At 32.9% G+C, this 17,945-nt stretch overlaps 1 protein-coding gene across 6 annotated transcripts in view; it reads right to left on the reverse strand.

The window, feature by feature from the left end:
* Window positions 1–17,945, reverse strand: part of Kcnh7 (potassium voltage-gated channel subfamily H member 7) — a 444,168-nt gene that overhangs the window by 130,259 nt on the left and 295,964 nt on the right. For all 6 annotated transcript variants that reach the window (XM_063259169.1, XM_063259170.1, XM_013142651.3 and 3 more), the window contains exon 3: window positions 15,896–16,051. In XM_063259169.1, coding sequence (XP_063115239.1) covers window positions 15,896–16,051 — 156 coding nt within the window. The remainder of the gene's footprint in view (window positions 1–15,895; window positions 16,052–17,945) is intronic.

Here is a 17,945-nt window from a genome sequence, read left to right on the forward strand (position 1 = left end):
AGATGTTATTAATTGCTACCATTCTCATTCTAGAGAATACCCAGAAGTATCTTCAAGCTCCTCATCACCTAGCAAATTTATGTAAAGTAAAACCTGTTATGGAACATTTTAGAACTAAGTAGGCTAATTTATTATTGTGAAATTTCAATTTGTAGTACGATTGTTAGCAATGTTAAATATAATTGAAATAGGATTTATGTCTCTAATAAAACATGTGACATGATGCAAGGATAAATAACAACTAAATTCATCATTAAACTTTGGGTTGATAAACAAAGGTGAGAGTAACCGATCTGTTCAAACAAGATTAAATATCAGTGCATGATGATAATTGTTTTGCAAGGATTCTTACATATTTCTATTAGCAACTATTTTATGCTCTTGTAAATTGCCAAGTTAAAAATCTGTGAACTACATCAAAGTCATCTGATTAGTTTTTAATGCACATGAAATTGAGTTTTAAAGTGGTTTACAAATCAATTTTGCAAGCTCATTACAAAGCACTGAAGGTCAATGCCTGCTTTTATTCATTCTTTATCACTTATATTACCCTCCTCCTTTAAAAAACGGTTCACTGGCTTTCTTAAATTAATGACCACACAAGGCATTTAGTTTGCTCCTATAGTATAGTCATATCCAAGGTGGTACAGATGGCCTTTTCTGCATCACTAGGCTAATATGACCATGTTATATTGCATTATAGATTTAGTTGTCTAAATGTAGCTCATCTGGAAAGAATGCACATTGAGAAATTTGCTCAATGCTAGCACTTTCAGGCATGAAATGTGTACATAAGTGCACTTTTTTTGGATCTTCACATTGAAAAAGTCCTTTAAGTATTTACATTTTATTATATTTTCTTTCTAACTCAAATAATTAGAACATATACAGTTTAGCTTATCATCTGAAATGCTCAATATGTATCATATAATGAAAACAGAATAAGAGTTTTTACACACTTTTATGCATTCCCAGAAAAGAATCATAGGTGTTGGTTAGTATTTACATAAACATGGTTTAGTTTGGATGGGCCATTCTTTTTAATTTGTAAAAAGATAGAGCTGCTACAGTTGCTAAGACCTAGAAACCTTATAAACAATCATCTTCTTTAGTGAAAAACAAATGTTTTACAGATGTCTACATCTACTTTTAATCACAAAATTGCTTACAAATGTGTTTCCAATCATTTCCTAGCTCATTTTCTCATTTCTACAAATTCCTAAAATTTTGGTTATTTAGTAATTTTTAGGTCAATAAAATTTTTAAAAAAGGAATTAGCTCTTGTATGGTTCTGCGTAATAAAATTATGGGCTGAAAATTGGAGAAATTTAAATATAAATAGTCATACAGACTAGAGACTTGTGAGGAAAAGACAGGATTTGCTGGGTGTGTGTGTGTGTGTGCATGTGTGTGTGTTTGTGTGCACGGACATGTGTGTGCAGTGACTAAGAGATGTTGGAAAAGACAGAAGCAGAGGTCTTTCCCTTCATGAAAGATGAAGGGTGGTTAGAAATTATCTTCAACTGGACTCTGAAAACCGACTGTCCAAAAGAGTCAATGGGGAGCAATTTCAAGACTCATCTATATAAGACAGGCTTAGGAAAAAGAAGCTGAAACTACTGTCTAAATGTAACTGATGCCTCAGCTCAGCCTCTGGGAGTCTGGAGGTGGGCCAGCCCCTTGGGTTGCTGAAGCTGCGGGACTTGTTCTCATGCCTTGTGGTAGCATTAACTCCCCTTTGACCTCTACCTACTGCCGTACACATTACATCTGGATTCCAATTTGGTTTCATACTCATTGCCGCCAAATCAAAGCCAAAGTATTTAGCATTTGTAACTCAGTCACCCCACAAGAAAGGCCATCACCTGGGATAAGGTAGTTTATGCTTTTGATTACAATTCGCAAGAAGGGAGGAGCATTGTACCCACAGCAGTCAACAGTCTGAGCAGTTGTGCTGCTCTAGTCCTGTGCAAGATGTCTGTGTTATATGCTACAGCGTCTAGGATACAAAAGAAGACACATTCACCTCTGGTTTGAAAAAGCTATCATGTGAATTAAATCTAATGTCAGTTATTATCACAAAAAATAAGGATTGTGAATTCATAACAATGTACCTTTCTAAAGTCAGGGAACTCACAAGTTTGACACTTGAATTGGAAGCCTTAAACTCAGCATGAGAATTTTCTCCAGCCAGATAACTGGATGTGCACAGCAACATGATTTTAATCCCTAAGTCAAAGAGAATAAAAGATCAAATTTGATGAGAGAAACAGAGAAGATGATCGATATAACTGCTTTTCTTTTTAGGGTGAAAAATTTCACAGCAGCACCCTACAGGAAATGAATGTCTTAACTAATGATAAAATATATACAGAGGTGTATGATGTTGCATATGACTGCTGGAACAACCCAGAATATTGTCAAAGAAGCTGTCACTAGTAGCTAGACCAGGAAAGTGTCATTCTATGAACTCAGTACTAATCAAGTGGCACCCTAGTTTCTAAGTGACAAAGGAATCAGTGTAGCCAATGCAGTTTTGGTACTAGTGATAATGAAAAACCTCCAGAGAGTCTACTGACCTGGTAACTCTGACATTAAATGTAGCACCCTTTAAAGGAACAGAAATGGTCAGTAACCTGAAAGACTAAAAATCCTGTGATGTTTCCTAGGATGACATTTCCTAGAGAAAAAGCAAAAGCTTATGAAATAGCAATGAGTGCAGGAACAAACTGGAATCTTGAAGTCATGTGAGTGTGAAGAAAGTAGGCAGAGTTGAGAGGTAATTCACTGTGGTGCAAGACGTGAGGACAGTCAGAGCAGCAGCAGTAGAGGGCACTTGCACAGACAAATTCAAACAGGCTGCTGTTGTCTTAGAGACACTGCTCCCAAATTGGTCCGGGCATCCTGAGAGCAAAGAAGCAGAAAACACAGATTTGGATAAGGGAGATAAGGAAGGAGTCTGGAAAAGTGCTGGGATGCTTGTAACCATTCAAGGTTAAAATCGGAAGTGAGATAAACTGGAAATTAAACTAGCACACAGTATTATGTATACTGACTTAGGTTTTATGTACCTAAAGTAACTGCTCAACAAATTGTTGCATGATTTAACCATACTGCTATTTAGTTTGTCTTTGATAGATTTGTGGGGTTTTTTTTTTTTTTTTTTTTGACACATACCAAGTTAAAGAGTCCTTTAAGGTCCAGTAAAAATAGAAACATCTTAAGCTACATTCACTCTAGATGATCATTTAGTCATCAAATTGAAGCAGGCTATTTTGATGGAGGGGCTAAGCACAAAGGAGGTAGACACTGGTTTCAAATGCTACATGAATAGAAATTCCTCTGGATTTAGGGGTTGCTAGGTAACACAATCTTCCAAATGACACTTACATTAAGTGAGGAGAATCTCTGGTTGCCATTCATTAACATCATTGTGAATGAAGCGATACTGTGTATTTTTTCAACTACTAGAAATTTTCTTGGTTTTAGAAATATGGATTTTGTCCAAATAGTGGTGAGTAATGTGACCCAGAACTGATTGGAACTATGTCAACTTTTCCCAGATTTTTCCTTGTGGCCTGGTCATATTTCCTTTTTCTATATCAAAATTAATCTTTAAAAGGGGAATTTCTGAAACAAAGGATCTTAGTAAACATTAGTTACATTGTAAAAGCTTTCACTAAATTCTTCTAAATAATAGATTGTTTCTGTAGCTCGCTGGGTGGGGAGATTCTGTGTTACTACCACAACTTTTCCATAGTTCGTCATGTAGAAATGAAAGGATGAATTGGAGCTGTAGTACATAACAGTAAAAGCCCTTTTATAAAGCTGTTTTATAAATGAGCTACACAGAAAACTCTTTGTACCTTGGCCTGAGGTTTGAAAACAGATACTAACTTTTTGAATACAGTAGCTGTTGAAGCAAATGTGTATTTTATGTGTTAATTATCCAGAGCACAGAGCACATCAATATGTTTTTAAGGCTTATATTAGCTAGATAATTGTCAACTCATTTTATCAATTCTTATTTTGTGTATATAAACTTAGCTTCAGCTGAAGATTTTAGAATAATTTAAGATTTTGTTTTAGTGAGCATCAATTTCTCCTGGATTTTTGAGAGTGTAATTTTAATAATTATAAAAATGATTAAATCTGTAGTAATATTCAATAAGATTAGATGAAAAAGTCCAATTTCAAAAATTATTACTAGAATAATATAAAACTTATTTTATAATATCATAATATTTAGATTTACTTAAAATTCATATTTATACTTTTACATAAACATTAATTGGGTGATGGTTTTCAAACATTTGAATTTATTAAAATGATATGAGATATTTATTTATTTATTTTGGTTCAGAGAATTGAACTCATGACCTTGCGCTTGCCAGGCAGGCGCTTATACTGCTGAGCTTAACCCCCAGCCCAAGGAATTTCTTAAAGCACACATGGCTGAAATTCTGTTTGCTTAGGTTTTCTGTGGTAAGGTACAAGAACTTGCATTTTAAGTATGTTAAAAGTTGTCACTGATATGGACAATCTGCTTACAGTTCATTTAGTAGTAGAAATAATTACTGAATTCAAACATAACATAGTCTCCCAATTCTACAAATGTCTGTTGGATACTTATTATTGACAACATACTAGAAATACATAAAAGAACATCTACAGCTATGAAGTAGATGAAGGGATCCTGACATCTTAAATAAGCTAGATATTCACCAAGTGTTCACAAGGCCCTTGCTGCATTTTATATCTCTATACCTGGCCTTTATAATATGTTTTTCTTAGTCGTCCATTAGGTGAACACACGTGGTAATGGAGACAGGTATGAGATGCCTTGGTGTCACAGGGGCAGGTTGAGTTATGTCTGTCTGGGTGCAGTGAGGATGCTCTACAGATGGAAAGTTCTTTGGCACCATTAGAAGTTAATACATTGCAGTGAATGAAACACTATTTTATTCAAATAAATAAGCATAAAATGAGTGATGGTTTCAAGGAACCAGTACTGAAATATGGGATGTGCTGGGAGATGAAGCTAAAGAAGTATCAGAAGCCATCCTGAGATAGGTCTTTTATATCATGCATTCATAGGGTTTTAAATGTTTAGCAATAATCATTTTACAAGGTATAAATAGTGGAGGATTATGATTAATGTGTGTTAGCATTGCATATAATCCTTATCATGGCTTGTGTCCAGATGCCCCCTGCAAAACCTCATACAGTCATAAGTGGAAACATTTTTCAGAAGTACTTGAATCGAGAGTGTGAGATGCTGCGATTAAGGGTGTGTGATTACTAAATCAGTCCACTGATTTGCTTGGAATTGGCTCTAAGCCCAGTAATGTAGACAGAATCCCAAGAGGGAGAATGAAGTTGTTAAGGTTGCTTGGTTTTGCTGCTTGTTGCCTTCGGCCTTCCCTGCTTTGTCAAACTGTTTCTCCTCTGCCACGCCCCTCTGCCATGTCACTCTACCTTGGAGTCAACCAGTTATGTACTGATCACTATAAACTATGAGCCAAACGTAGTTTTCCTCATTTAACTTTGGGTTTTGGGTATTTTGTTTCAACAAGAAAAAAAAAATAACTAAGACAGTTCTGAAGAAAGGAAACTGAACCAAGATAAACAATTATAAGACTATTTCATAAACCCATATAAAGCATGCTGAAGGACAGTAACCATGAACTACATGAGATAGATATTTAGACGTGCTTGTTAAACTTTAACTACCTTTTGGTTAAGATAAGTAGAAATCAGAGGAAAGGAGACACGTGGGATGGCATACAGAATTTTGGCTTGGATAGTTTTGATGATAACATCCTTCATAAAGAACAAAGAGTTTCTATGGGATGGGTTAACTAGAGATGGGAGAAGACGGTTTAGGTTGAAGTTCTAAGTCTTCAAGAAATATTAAACTCTTCCAAAGGAGATGTCCAGTAAGTAGATAAATACTTGTACTTTTAAGTAAAGAGAAAAGTCTGAAAAAAAGTTGTGGTGTGATTCGTGAGAAAGTCTTTATTCCTTGTGTCACCAGTGAGGTTATCCAAGAGGCATGCACAGAGGAGATGAATAGGAATAGTTAAAGCCGATCCTGGGAGACAAACCATGTTGAGGAGCACAGTAAATGAGGGATTAGGGATGCAGCTCTGTGGCAGAACACTTCTCCAGTACGTACAAGAGCCTGAGTTGGATACATAGAACCGCAAAAATTATATAAAAAATAAACAAATATATAAATTGAGACAGCAGAGAAAAGAGAATATTGGAACAAACACATAAGCAAGTGTTCCTAATTGAAAGAGGCAGCGATTATGATGACTCATAATATAAAAGAAGTCAGAGAAAAGGATTTAACTTAACAAGGTGCATTCAACCCGGAGTACAATGCAGACAGTGTAGTGATAATGAACTGAAGAATGATAGAAATAGTGGGAACAAGTGAATGAGTATGGAAAACCCAAAATCCTTCAGACAGAGACATACATGAAGAATTCCAAGTATACATAAAAAATAAAAAGAGATGTAAAATGCAGACTGGAAAACAAATGCGGAAGAGCGTGACCAGGATTGTGTTCTGGTTTATTGCAAACACGTGAGATGCATGCTAGATATTCATATTGTTTTTTTTTTAATAAGCAAGATATCCTAATTTAATGTGTGATATTCCACTTTTAAAATGTTGGCAACAAATCTAACTAATTAAAACTTTAAAAGATGTGATGTGATATAAACAAAATATGTCTGTTGAAGTGAAGGCTATTTATTCTTTGCAGCATGAGTACGAACAACAGAGGAAGAAGCCAGAAGAAAACACTGGCAAGAGAAGGGGCCATTAGATGAGCAGTGTTTGGATGAAGGGAGGAATGTAAGGATCCCAAGGGAGATCTGAAACGTGGTTTGGGCTTTGTTACCCGCTGTGAGATGTATCTGTTCATCTGTTCAGGATAAGCTGATTAGGGAATTGCTAACCAACATCTGCTCACCCCACCCAAGCTCTTCCCTGATAGTTAGGGCATGAAGTTATCCATGGTGGGAAAAAGGGATGACCCTGAGGTCAGGGTCATGAGAGGTCAATGAAGGTTCTCAATATTTGCTTAGGGAAAGTGATTAATAATCTGGAAAACAGAAAGTATTTCATTAGGGAGGAAGACCTTTAAGACAAAGGGGAAGGAGACCTAGGAACAGAGGAGGAAGGCAATGTAGAGAGGAGATGAGGAATAAAAAGGATTGAAATGTGATACATACCTGTATCAACTTTCCACAGTGTACTTACTGAATATGATTTACAAACCGACTAGTATTTCACATATAGTTCTGACATACACTCTCATGTTTTACTAACTGAATAAAATCTATTATCTCTCAGAATTAAAAAATCTTAATTTGGGCCTCTTTTCTGGTAGAAACTGTTAAATTTCACTGCAAACTTATTATTTCATGTGTTTTTGACAGAGATGGCAACTGTTAAATACACAGTTAAATTTAAACCAAAAGTTTTACATTGATAAAATGTGTCATTAGTTAAAGCTTATCAGGGGATATAAATTTAAGACCTACATCTATGGTGGCTCAAGTACAGTTGGTTTTTTAAACAATAAAAAAATGTATTTACTGTGATTTGAATGCATACAGTGAAATGGAGCATTTTGTTTCATTCAGGTAAGATATACGTGTATGTGAGTAGAATATAAAACTAGATTCAGGGTACAGAATAGAAAAACATGAAATTCAAGTATAGTTTTCAACAATTTAAAGTTAATATATTTTAAATAGGTAATCTATTAAAATTGAAGACCATCACATTGGACTTCAATGGTAAAAACATAAACGTAATCTGGTTGTCTCTCATATCATATAAATATTGCATACTACAACCAGTCGAGTAGGAAATCTTTCCATTTCTATCAGATTCTTTGACTGTTACTCTTCATAGTTGATGAAAAAAGTATAGTTTCGTTTTTCATTTTGTTAAATTTTCACTTTTTAGTTGTGAGAAAAGGAGTTTAATTATGTACTTTATATTTTTACTTATTAATAGTTAATAGAAGATTTTATAGTATTTTAATTTTTATCTATTTATCTATTTATGCAATATACCTACTAAACATGACATGTTTTGTTTTATTTCATTTCAGGTAATGCAAGTCATTTATTTGGTCCACTCCTGTTTCTTTTCCAGAAATATTTGATTTTTTCTAAAGAAAGCTGCTTACTTTCCTGTGTACACTTCTGCCTCTGAAACAAGATAGTAATACTAAGAAACTTGATTCAACATAAAACAAATTTCTAGGACTCCAGAATTTATTTATTACTATTTATCATAATCTCACTTAAGACTCATCTTTCTTATTATATATTTCCTTTCTATGGTATTTTTCTTGGCCTAATTTTATGAATTTAAATCTTCATTTAAAATTATATGCTGGCTGTGTTGTCAGTCATATTTTTTCCTTTATATATTCATATATCCTTTGTACACTTAAGAGAGGTAATTAAACTTGTGGAAACTAACATTTTATCAAACAATAACTTTACTCCATTAATCACACTTAAATTCTATATCCCAGAAGTATCCATGCTCGTATGTGTACTCCTGCACACACACACACACACATACACACACACACACACACGCACGCACACACACTTTATATATACCTATATACAATTTATTTACATAAGAGATTAAGCATTGATTGCTGAAAAATACAAGTTTAAAATTTGCTTTTATGTATTTCATCACATATATTTACATAATAATACTTCCATTTCACATACTTTTAAACCAGAACATTTTAAATGCCACAGAAACTTGAAGTAGAACTGTATAGTTGGAAGATTAAGATATGCTTTCAAAAAGAGGGATATCTCAACTTGCCCTTCCTTCCTTCCTTCCTTCCTTCCTTCCTTCCTTCCTTCCTTCTTTCCTTCCTTCCTTCCTATTTTCCTTTCAAATAGCAATGTTAAAAATAGCCAAAATTATTATTTATCTTAGACTGCACTCAAAAGTATGTTTAAAAGAAAAATATGATCAAAGATTGCCAAAGATAAGACATAATGTGAAGTAATAATTGGATAGTATCAAAAGTTACCAAGTGTAATTTGAACCTTTTAAAATTTCTGCTTGATTTAACAACCAATTCTTCAAAATCTGACACCAAAGGAAGGGAAATATGGCCACATAATAACAACAGGATGTAATCAAAACCGATACACTAGTTGTAAATAGGAGAATTTGTGATGCTTTGAAAATGATTTTACTCTACATATTCAAACTCTCTCCAGTGATTCCTTGTTTAATAGCTGCAACACTCATGTTCACAAAAAGAGGAGCAGAATCTCTGATGGATTTGTCATGACTTGCACACAGATGTCATTTTAATGAAATACAAAGTTGAGATTGGCACTGTATTCTGAGAAGAAGCATAGAGATCACCCTCCATTTTGGAAATGAAATTTTCACTCTCTATTGGTATTTAAGTTTTAAATGAAAACAATCCTTTTTTGTTGTTTTATAATCCTGTCTGTCGTGCTGCTAAAGCATCCTCTCTCTTTCACGCCATTCAGTTTGGTGGACCACACAAGATAATTGTTCCGTGGAAAAAATGAAGAATATGGGAAGACAAAGAAGAAACTAAATCAGCACCACCCTCCCGTTACAAATGATCTTATTTATAGTCACAACAGAAATAGCTGATGACATCAGAAGTATATGCCAAGGACTCATTCAATAAAGGCTGAATAATTCAGTGAAAAACATAACAAAGTCAAAGCAGTCATCAACTTATAGGAACAAAAATTCGGAATACAAATAATTTTTACAGTAGTCCAATTTTGTTTCTAAAAGATGTCATTTGCAAGACTGATGTTAATGATTTTGACAGTTTTTTCCAAGTAAGATATTGCTCAGAGAAAAATATTTAGATATTAGACTCATATTACATTAACATATTTGCCTCAATGATAGAATATTATATTAATATTGTTTATACATATCTAAGGATATATTTGATACTATGAAAAAAATTAATGTTTGTCTTACTATTATATTTAGGTTTGCAACATGAGATTTGGGAAAATATGTACATATATGTGTGTATGTATCAGCTATTGGAATACATATACTAACAATTTATTTCTCAAGTATTAACATTTTGCAATAGGCGTCCAGCTTCCTACAGACAATGGCAGATACTTAAATTCTAATTTCCTTGTGGATCCTTCCCAAATCTAGAGATCAAATGAGAGGGAGGCAAAATTATACCCTAAACCATGCCTACTCTGGAGAAAGAGAGTAGGAATTACAGTTTACATGTAGATAGAGAGAGAGACATTTAAGACCAGATCAGCAGAATCAAATGGGAGAGCACACTAAAATATAGAATCCAATAAAATCTAAATGTATAAAAAGAGGAGAACAGGAGTTTCCTTACAGTGATGGAGCACGTATCCGAGTTCACTTTCAGAAGACTAGGTTGCAGACACTGAGGAAGAAATTGGCAGCACATCTATAACATCTGTCAAAACACTAGTCAGTGGTAAATAACAGAATGCACAAGATGCTAGTTACCAAAACCACAAAGGAAAGTCACAGGGGTTGAAATCAGACTCCTTCTCAGCAACAGTTAGTGAAAGAAAAGAATGGACCAGTGTCTATCTGATCATAAAGCAATATAGTATGGACCAAATGAATTCTACCTACATGGGCTGTCTTTCACATATTAAGAGTGCAGAAAAAGTGTTGCACATGAAAGAACTCTAAAAAAATATTTTACACATTTAAAGTTCCTAGAGAAGATAAGCTTTGTCTTCAAAGTTATATCCAGGCAAACTTTGACAAAAACACTGGAGTCAGCATAGAACACATTTGGCTAAATGAGAACCTTATTGGAAATAGATGAGAGTCAAATGTTATAATAAAAAAAGGATAAATTAAATGATAGGATACTAAGGATGTGTAGGAATGCAAAGACAAGCAAAGAAAAGTACTATTTGTTCTTAAAATTGAAAATGAGAATGACACTCAAAGACATAAACTCATTTTGTTTTGCTCAAAGGAGGTAATCAACATGTATTTTGAGGAAAAGGGGGACAGATTAGGGAAATTACATACAACATTTTAGAAACAATCTGTATATTCTACAAACTGCAGAATTCCAAGGATGACATCCTAAAAAACTAAGAAAAATATCTTTTATGAAATGACTACTAGAAAATAGTGCCAGTTTACCATTTATCAAAAATAAAGAAAAATAAAATAACAAGAAAACACACTTAAAAGAGGGCCATAAAAATAATGTAATGAAATAGTTTGAGAATATTTAACAGAACAAGAAGATAAACACAGTCTTGTGTTACTTGGAGGCTGAATCACTAGGGTCGCTTGAGCCTAAAACTTACGAGGCCAGGGTTAGCACCACAGCAGGGCCTCATCTTCAAAACAAAAAATCAACAAACAAGTGAAACCATAAGCATGTTATGGTTTGTGTTTAGACGTCTCCTCACAGTCTCATATAGTCATGGAGGCAGGCTTCCAGAATTGATGAGTGACTAGGGGTGTGAGTGCATCACCTGCCCTAGGTGTCTTGTATCCAATACAAGGAAACAGAAGAGGCTTGTGTCCTACCACACTCACGCTGTCCCTCTCTCTCATTTTCTCTCCTTGCTTTTATTGTGTTCTACCACTGTTGTTTCTCTGCCATATGCCACCCTATGTTGAAGCTAGTCATATGAACTGGAACATCTACCAACTATGAGTCAATAAAGACTTCCCACTTTAACTTTGGTTGTCAGGTATTTCATCTCAGAAAAGTAACTAAGATAAAACATAAACAAAATGAAACCAAAAACCCTAACAGAATATGTTAGTACTAAGAAGAGAGTCAATTTTATCACCAAATGCAAATATCCATTATCATTATCGATTAAGAGAAATATCATTTTCCTATAAATAAGACAGAAAAATCTTGCCTCACACTTTATAAAAAAGGACAACTAAAAAAATACTAAAAATACTAAAAAATACTAAAAATTTAGAAATAAAATGGACAAAAGATTCAAATGTCATGATTTCAGATAGTGTACAATTAAGGTAAAAAAATTTAAAAAAAAGATATCTTCTAATAGTAGAAGCTGATTACCATAATGACATAAATGATTTATATGAATATCTATGAAATGTATCTATAAAATAAAAGCAGTAATAATAATAATCCAATTATAAGAATATAAGAGAAATAGAAATACCATAAAAATAGAAGACTATACTACACTTTTTAATGTTCAAGACATATCTGTAAAACAGTGTACGTATGGACAAAGATGATAACATAGTACTAAGGTCACATTTTAAAAAGAGATAACAACTTTTGTACTTGGATATTCCCTAATATTGCCTTATTATTTTCATAAGAAATTTTCATAAAGATTATTTTTATGGGGAAATTTTCTTTATTTTTAATTTACAGCAGAAAGAATATAAAGCATTTAGAAAACATTTTCCACATTTTAAGGGCAATTCAAAACATTTTGCATGGTTTCCCGCAGCTGAGTTCTTCAACAGATCCATTGGTTCAATGATGCTTTACATGAACAATTACAAAAATAAAACTTACAAAAAAGAAGACATCTCGACTAGTTTTACATGCAAGTCTCAGAGAACCCTCATTGGGCACCAACTACTGTGTGGAACTGCCATAAGTGACCATGCAGCCAGAGAGAGGATCGTGTTATTGTCTTTATTTTGATCACGATACAAAGTAATTTGTGGAAAGTTACAGAAGGAGAATTAATATCCACAGAATTAGAAAATAACAAGATAGAACAAAAATAAAAACTTTAGAAAATACTTTTAATGGAAAATTAACAACTCTTAAGTTAAAAACTAGAAAATGAAAGTTCTATACATTAAAAAAACACTGAAAATGTTATAAATATGAGCTCATAGGGTATGGCTCAGACTAAATGGTGTTTAGAGTAGAATACATGCCATTACAATTATTCAACAAAACGTTAGGAGAATTAAAAATCATTATAATGGAGAATAGGCAATAAACTAAGATTTCAAAACAATGAATAAGGATGAAAGAAAAATTTCTTGCATTTGAAAACTATAGAATTCATAAACTAATGCGAATTTAGTCTTTTTAGATAGAATTAGTAATTTTAGAAAAAATATTAAAAATGAGAAATTTCAAGAAAGAAATATCTCTAACAGGAAATCTTAAAATCACTATAAGGACTATTTTGCCAAATTCTTTAAAACAGATCTTAACAAATCTATGTGATAATTCTAGGAAAATCACATGTAACAAAAAATGTTATCAGATAAGATTGTTAATTGGTGTAGAAAAATAGAAAAGATATTTGTCAGACAACTACTTCACAAAAACAATAGAAAATTTCACAAAACAGTCACAATGAATTTTTAAAGTTTAGAAAATTATCAAGATACTTAAATATTCCTCAGCCTAGAAAATCAAGAGATACTCCACTTTTGAATGAATGATTCCATTAATCCTATCACCTAGGGAAAAGTCACATACATCTGCAAAAGTTGCAGACAAAACTTTCTGAGTATTGGAAATTCTAAATTAATATTAGATAGGAGAATCCCAACAGCACGTAGCAAAATGACCTGTCCAGATGTGACTTCTTTTGAGATACAAGAATGGTTCTATGTTAGCAACTTCATTTGTAAAACGCTATAAAAATAAGAAATGGTGTACTGGGATGCTGCAAAAAAGCATTTTGCAAATTTGTATGCACATTGCAGTAAACGGAATATTCTCAAAGTTATGAACCATCTAAAACTCAAGCCATATGCCTTCATTTGAGCAATAGAAAACACTAATGGCTTTTGTCAGGGACAAAACATGACACTGTTCACTATTTTACTTTTTAATGATACAACAGGGGTAATAGTGACACATTTAAAGGACAGAAAACTATTAGATGAATAAAAATTGGAAGAAAAATATAAATCAATCTCTGTCCCATATGATACTTTAAAAACTCATGAGACTCAATGTATAGGTGAATGGGATCTGAGACCAATCACTATGAAAGGCATAAAATTAACAAAAGATCACTGTGAATAAAATAGACAGACAGACAGACAGATAGATAGATAGATACACAGATACATAGATACATAGATACAAAGATAGATCAGAAGAAGAAAACCAGAGATCTCATTTCTAATAGCAACTACAAAAATAAAAATGCCAAAGAGCAAATTAATCTGATGAGAAAAATATTAAGCACTCCGGAAAGACACAATCTTGGACTTAAAAAAATGAAACAAATTCTCAAACTGAAGGGCTCAACACCACTACGACAGAAAGTTCTTTCGTGTTAACTTTAGTTAATAGAAAACCAATAAAAATACCAAAAGTATTTTGTCGTGAATTTTGAACAGTTGTTTCTAAAGTTCATGTGCATATATTAAAACAACCCTAGGATCCTAGAAATTAATATCAACCAATAAGAGAATATTTTATATTAAACAGTAATTGTATATGTAAAACAATGTGATTCTGAAGTAAATAGTTATCAGAGCAGTCTGAAGGTAGATTCAAATGAACAAGGAAGTTTACAGTGTGGTAAATTTTAGTTTGGAATCATAAATTATTGATAAAAAAGTAGCGTTTTAGTAAGTGATGTGAGAATGACCACAATGCCATTGATAAAAAAGTAAATGTATAACTTCTACTACACATCAAAATAAATTTAAAATGGACATAAATCTAAAGAACTATACAATTTCTACAAAAAATAAATTTTTTATAACCTTGAAGTAGTGAAAACTCTTCGATTATGATTACAAATTCAGAAGCTAAAAAAAAGAAAAAGAAGTTCTTTTTTAAAGTACCAAAGCAAAAAATCAACAACAAAAATGAACTAAACAACAAAAATGAACTAAAAAACAAAACAAAAATCAACCAACATTTCTTTCTGTAACAAGAATCATGAAAAATCAATAAATGAATTAAGGGAAGCTATTTCAACTTATTTTACTAACAGACATGAGAAAAGTATAACACAAAGTATGTAAGAAATGAACGTTTAGCTGGGCATATTGTCACACCTTGTAATCCCAACACTCAAGAGACCGAGACTGAAGGATTGCACAGAGTTCAAGGTCAGCCTGGAATACACAGAGAGTTCTTGTCTCAAGGGAAAAAAAAGAGTAAGAGGAAGGAGGAGGAGGAAAAGAAAAGGAAGAAGAAGAAGAAGAAGAAGAAGAAGAAGAAGAAGAAGAAGAAGAAGAAGAAGAAGAAGAAGAAGAGAATAATCATGATAGAAAAAAGTCTGTAGTATCTAAATATATGAACCTAATTAATAAAAAGATAAATATAAACTGAAATTACTTCTTATGTGTCTGAATGAAAAAAAATCAGAAAGACTGACTGAGTCACTCTGTTGTCCTCGGTTTGAAAAATAGAGTGCATATATTGCTGGTGATAATATAAAACCTTTCAAACCGAATATAGAGAAATTTGAGAGGATCTGAGAAGACTATCTATTCATATACTTTTTGATCCAGGAGTCCCATTCATGAATCCTGAAAATACTTTTATCTAAAAAATACATATATTCACATGAAAATATATAGGCATAATTATCTGATAATATTTTTAAGAGCTAAAATTTGAGAACAAACTGTCCATCTGCTGGGTATTAGTTAAATAAACAATGACATAGCCAACTGACAAAACAATTGCCACATTCTGTAGGCACCAATGAATAAGCTATTATTTTCTTATAGAGAACTATATTCCTCCAAATGTAAATACATTTTTAAAAGAAATGAACCATAATGAAAAATGGATTACAATTACTACAGTAGAGGAACTTCAAGAGACTTAAGTAAATGTTGGCTTTTACTTACGGTTTACAGTTTTGACTGGTAATATTGGGTTTACCCTCTCTGGGGAGGCAGCGTTTTCCTCGTCCGTCACATATTCAAAATTAATGATGAACATCATAGCCACACCCTCTTGGTTTTTCACTGGAATTATGTGAGTGTTACAAATGAAAGTAGAACCTAAAAAGATGAAAAATGAGGGTTAGATTAAAAAATATACCTTTGTTTTGAACTATCAGTAACATTAAATTTAAAATATACTCTTGCAGAATATTCTCTTAACTGCAGAAATTCAATAAAATAATTTAATTTTTGATTGACATTTTATTACACACATATTTCTTTGTATATGAAGCAAGATAAATAAATATTTTATGGGAATTAAGTTAGAATGGAAAAACAGAATATGAAATCCTATTAAATTTCACACCCATCCTTATGAAAGTTACTACAGGAAAAAATAAATAATGATTTTCTAGAAAATAATTTTACCCTTTCTTTATATATTTGTTTTAAATCTGAACCTGTATGAAATATGGTTGCATAAACAATAAAGGTAACATATTGTATCATGTTGATTTTATCATTAAGCTAATTATGTTTTTTCTTGCTTCAAATTTTTAAACATAGAATAGTAAATTGTGCATTTTGTCTTTGGTATGTTTCAATAATTGTTCAGAATTGACAATGCCTAAATTACAATATTTTATTTGTTTTTTAATCCATTAGAAAATCAGAACAAATTTTGTCTCTATTACCCTGTTAATTTGATACTTCACTATTTTTGTCTACCACCATAAATCACTGACACCTTTTAAATCACTCACTTCTGATTGAGAAGATTTCTACTATTCTCTTTTGAGCTGATGTTTAGTATTCCCTGTTATGATGACTTCTAATACTCACTTAAAGCAATTTCCCCATTTCCTCAAAATTTGAAATTTTTCCTGTCATAGTAATATAAATCTCAAGCTGGGGATCTGCCAGGGCTCAAAAGTATTATATGACGTGTTCTAAAATATATCGTATACATTTGTGTAAAGATGTATTGTAGTAAAATATTGTCATTAATCAGCCCTCAATACTGCTTTTCCTTCAAATAAGCTTATCCTGTGTTTCTAGCTACTTTTTCAAGTAGTTCTGGGAGTCTCCTTTCTTCAGTGTCTTTAGTTGCACTGCCTCGCTACCTCAATATGCTAAGTCAATTTAAAATATTTATTTTTATGGTCATTTTTTCTTTGGGGAAGAACCTGAATTTCCAAGTTGCAGTGTCACATCCAGTGACTAACATGGATGATGGACAATTTTAACATTTTTGTCAGCCTGCCTTTTCATTGGATGGCACATGGCAGCAGCATTCACCATTTGATCAGAATTTAGAAAGGCACTCATGAAAGAGGGCTTGAAGAACTGCTACAGAGAGTGGCAGGAGTGATGACATGAGAGTGTTTGAAGAAAGAGGGAATGTTTGGAAGAGGCTAAAGGCAATGAATTTTCATTGTAATAAATATTTTACTTAAATATTGACTACAATTTTGGACCACCTCTTGTATTTTTTCAGTGTTAAAAAGTTTTCCTGATCTCTCAGACAATATACTATTTATTTTTTAATTGGTCGAGATCAGTCTGAATCTGTTAGACAGTAATAGTTCAATGTAGAGGGAGAAACAGATTGAAAGCAAGGCAGGTCTGGTAGGAACTTCAGAGGCCGAATGTGGGGACCTTGGCAGGTAACTGAAGGACGCAGTTGGAATCCCCAACATTTACGCAGGGCAAATGATGCCATTTCCAAATGACAGCTTTCTTTCATATCTGACTATTACAAAGGAAGCAAGTAAAGGATAAGCCTTTTCTTTCCTCCGGCTCTGCTACCACAGCTGATAACACAATCTATTACAGTAACTATTACACTATTTTAGACTGACAGCATCAAAATGAACAGCTTTTGAGGGTTGGTTTGGAGATTTAATAATGACTCGTAAAAATGTGGTTAGTGAGTAAATGTGCTCTAATTGCCAAAGAACTGATTTAGAAATACACTTTTAGAACACAGACTGTTGGGGGTGACTGGTTT

Source organism: Cavia porcellus, unplaced genomic scaffold (assembly GCF_034190915.1).
Source record: "Cavia porcellus strain 051 isolate PalLab524CR breed Dunkin Hartley unplaced genomic scaffold, mCavPor4.1 scaffold_12, whole genome shotgun sequence".
In the NCBI taxonomy this organism is placed as follows: Eukaryota; Metazoa; Chordata; class Mammalia; order Rodentia; family Caviidae; genus Cavia; species Cavia porcellus.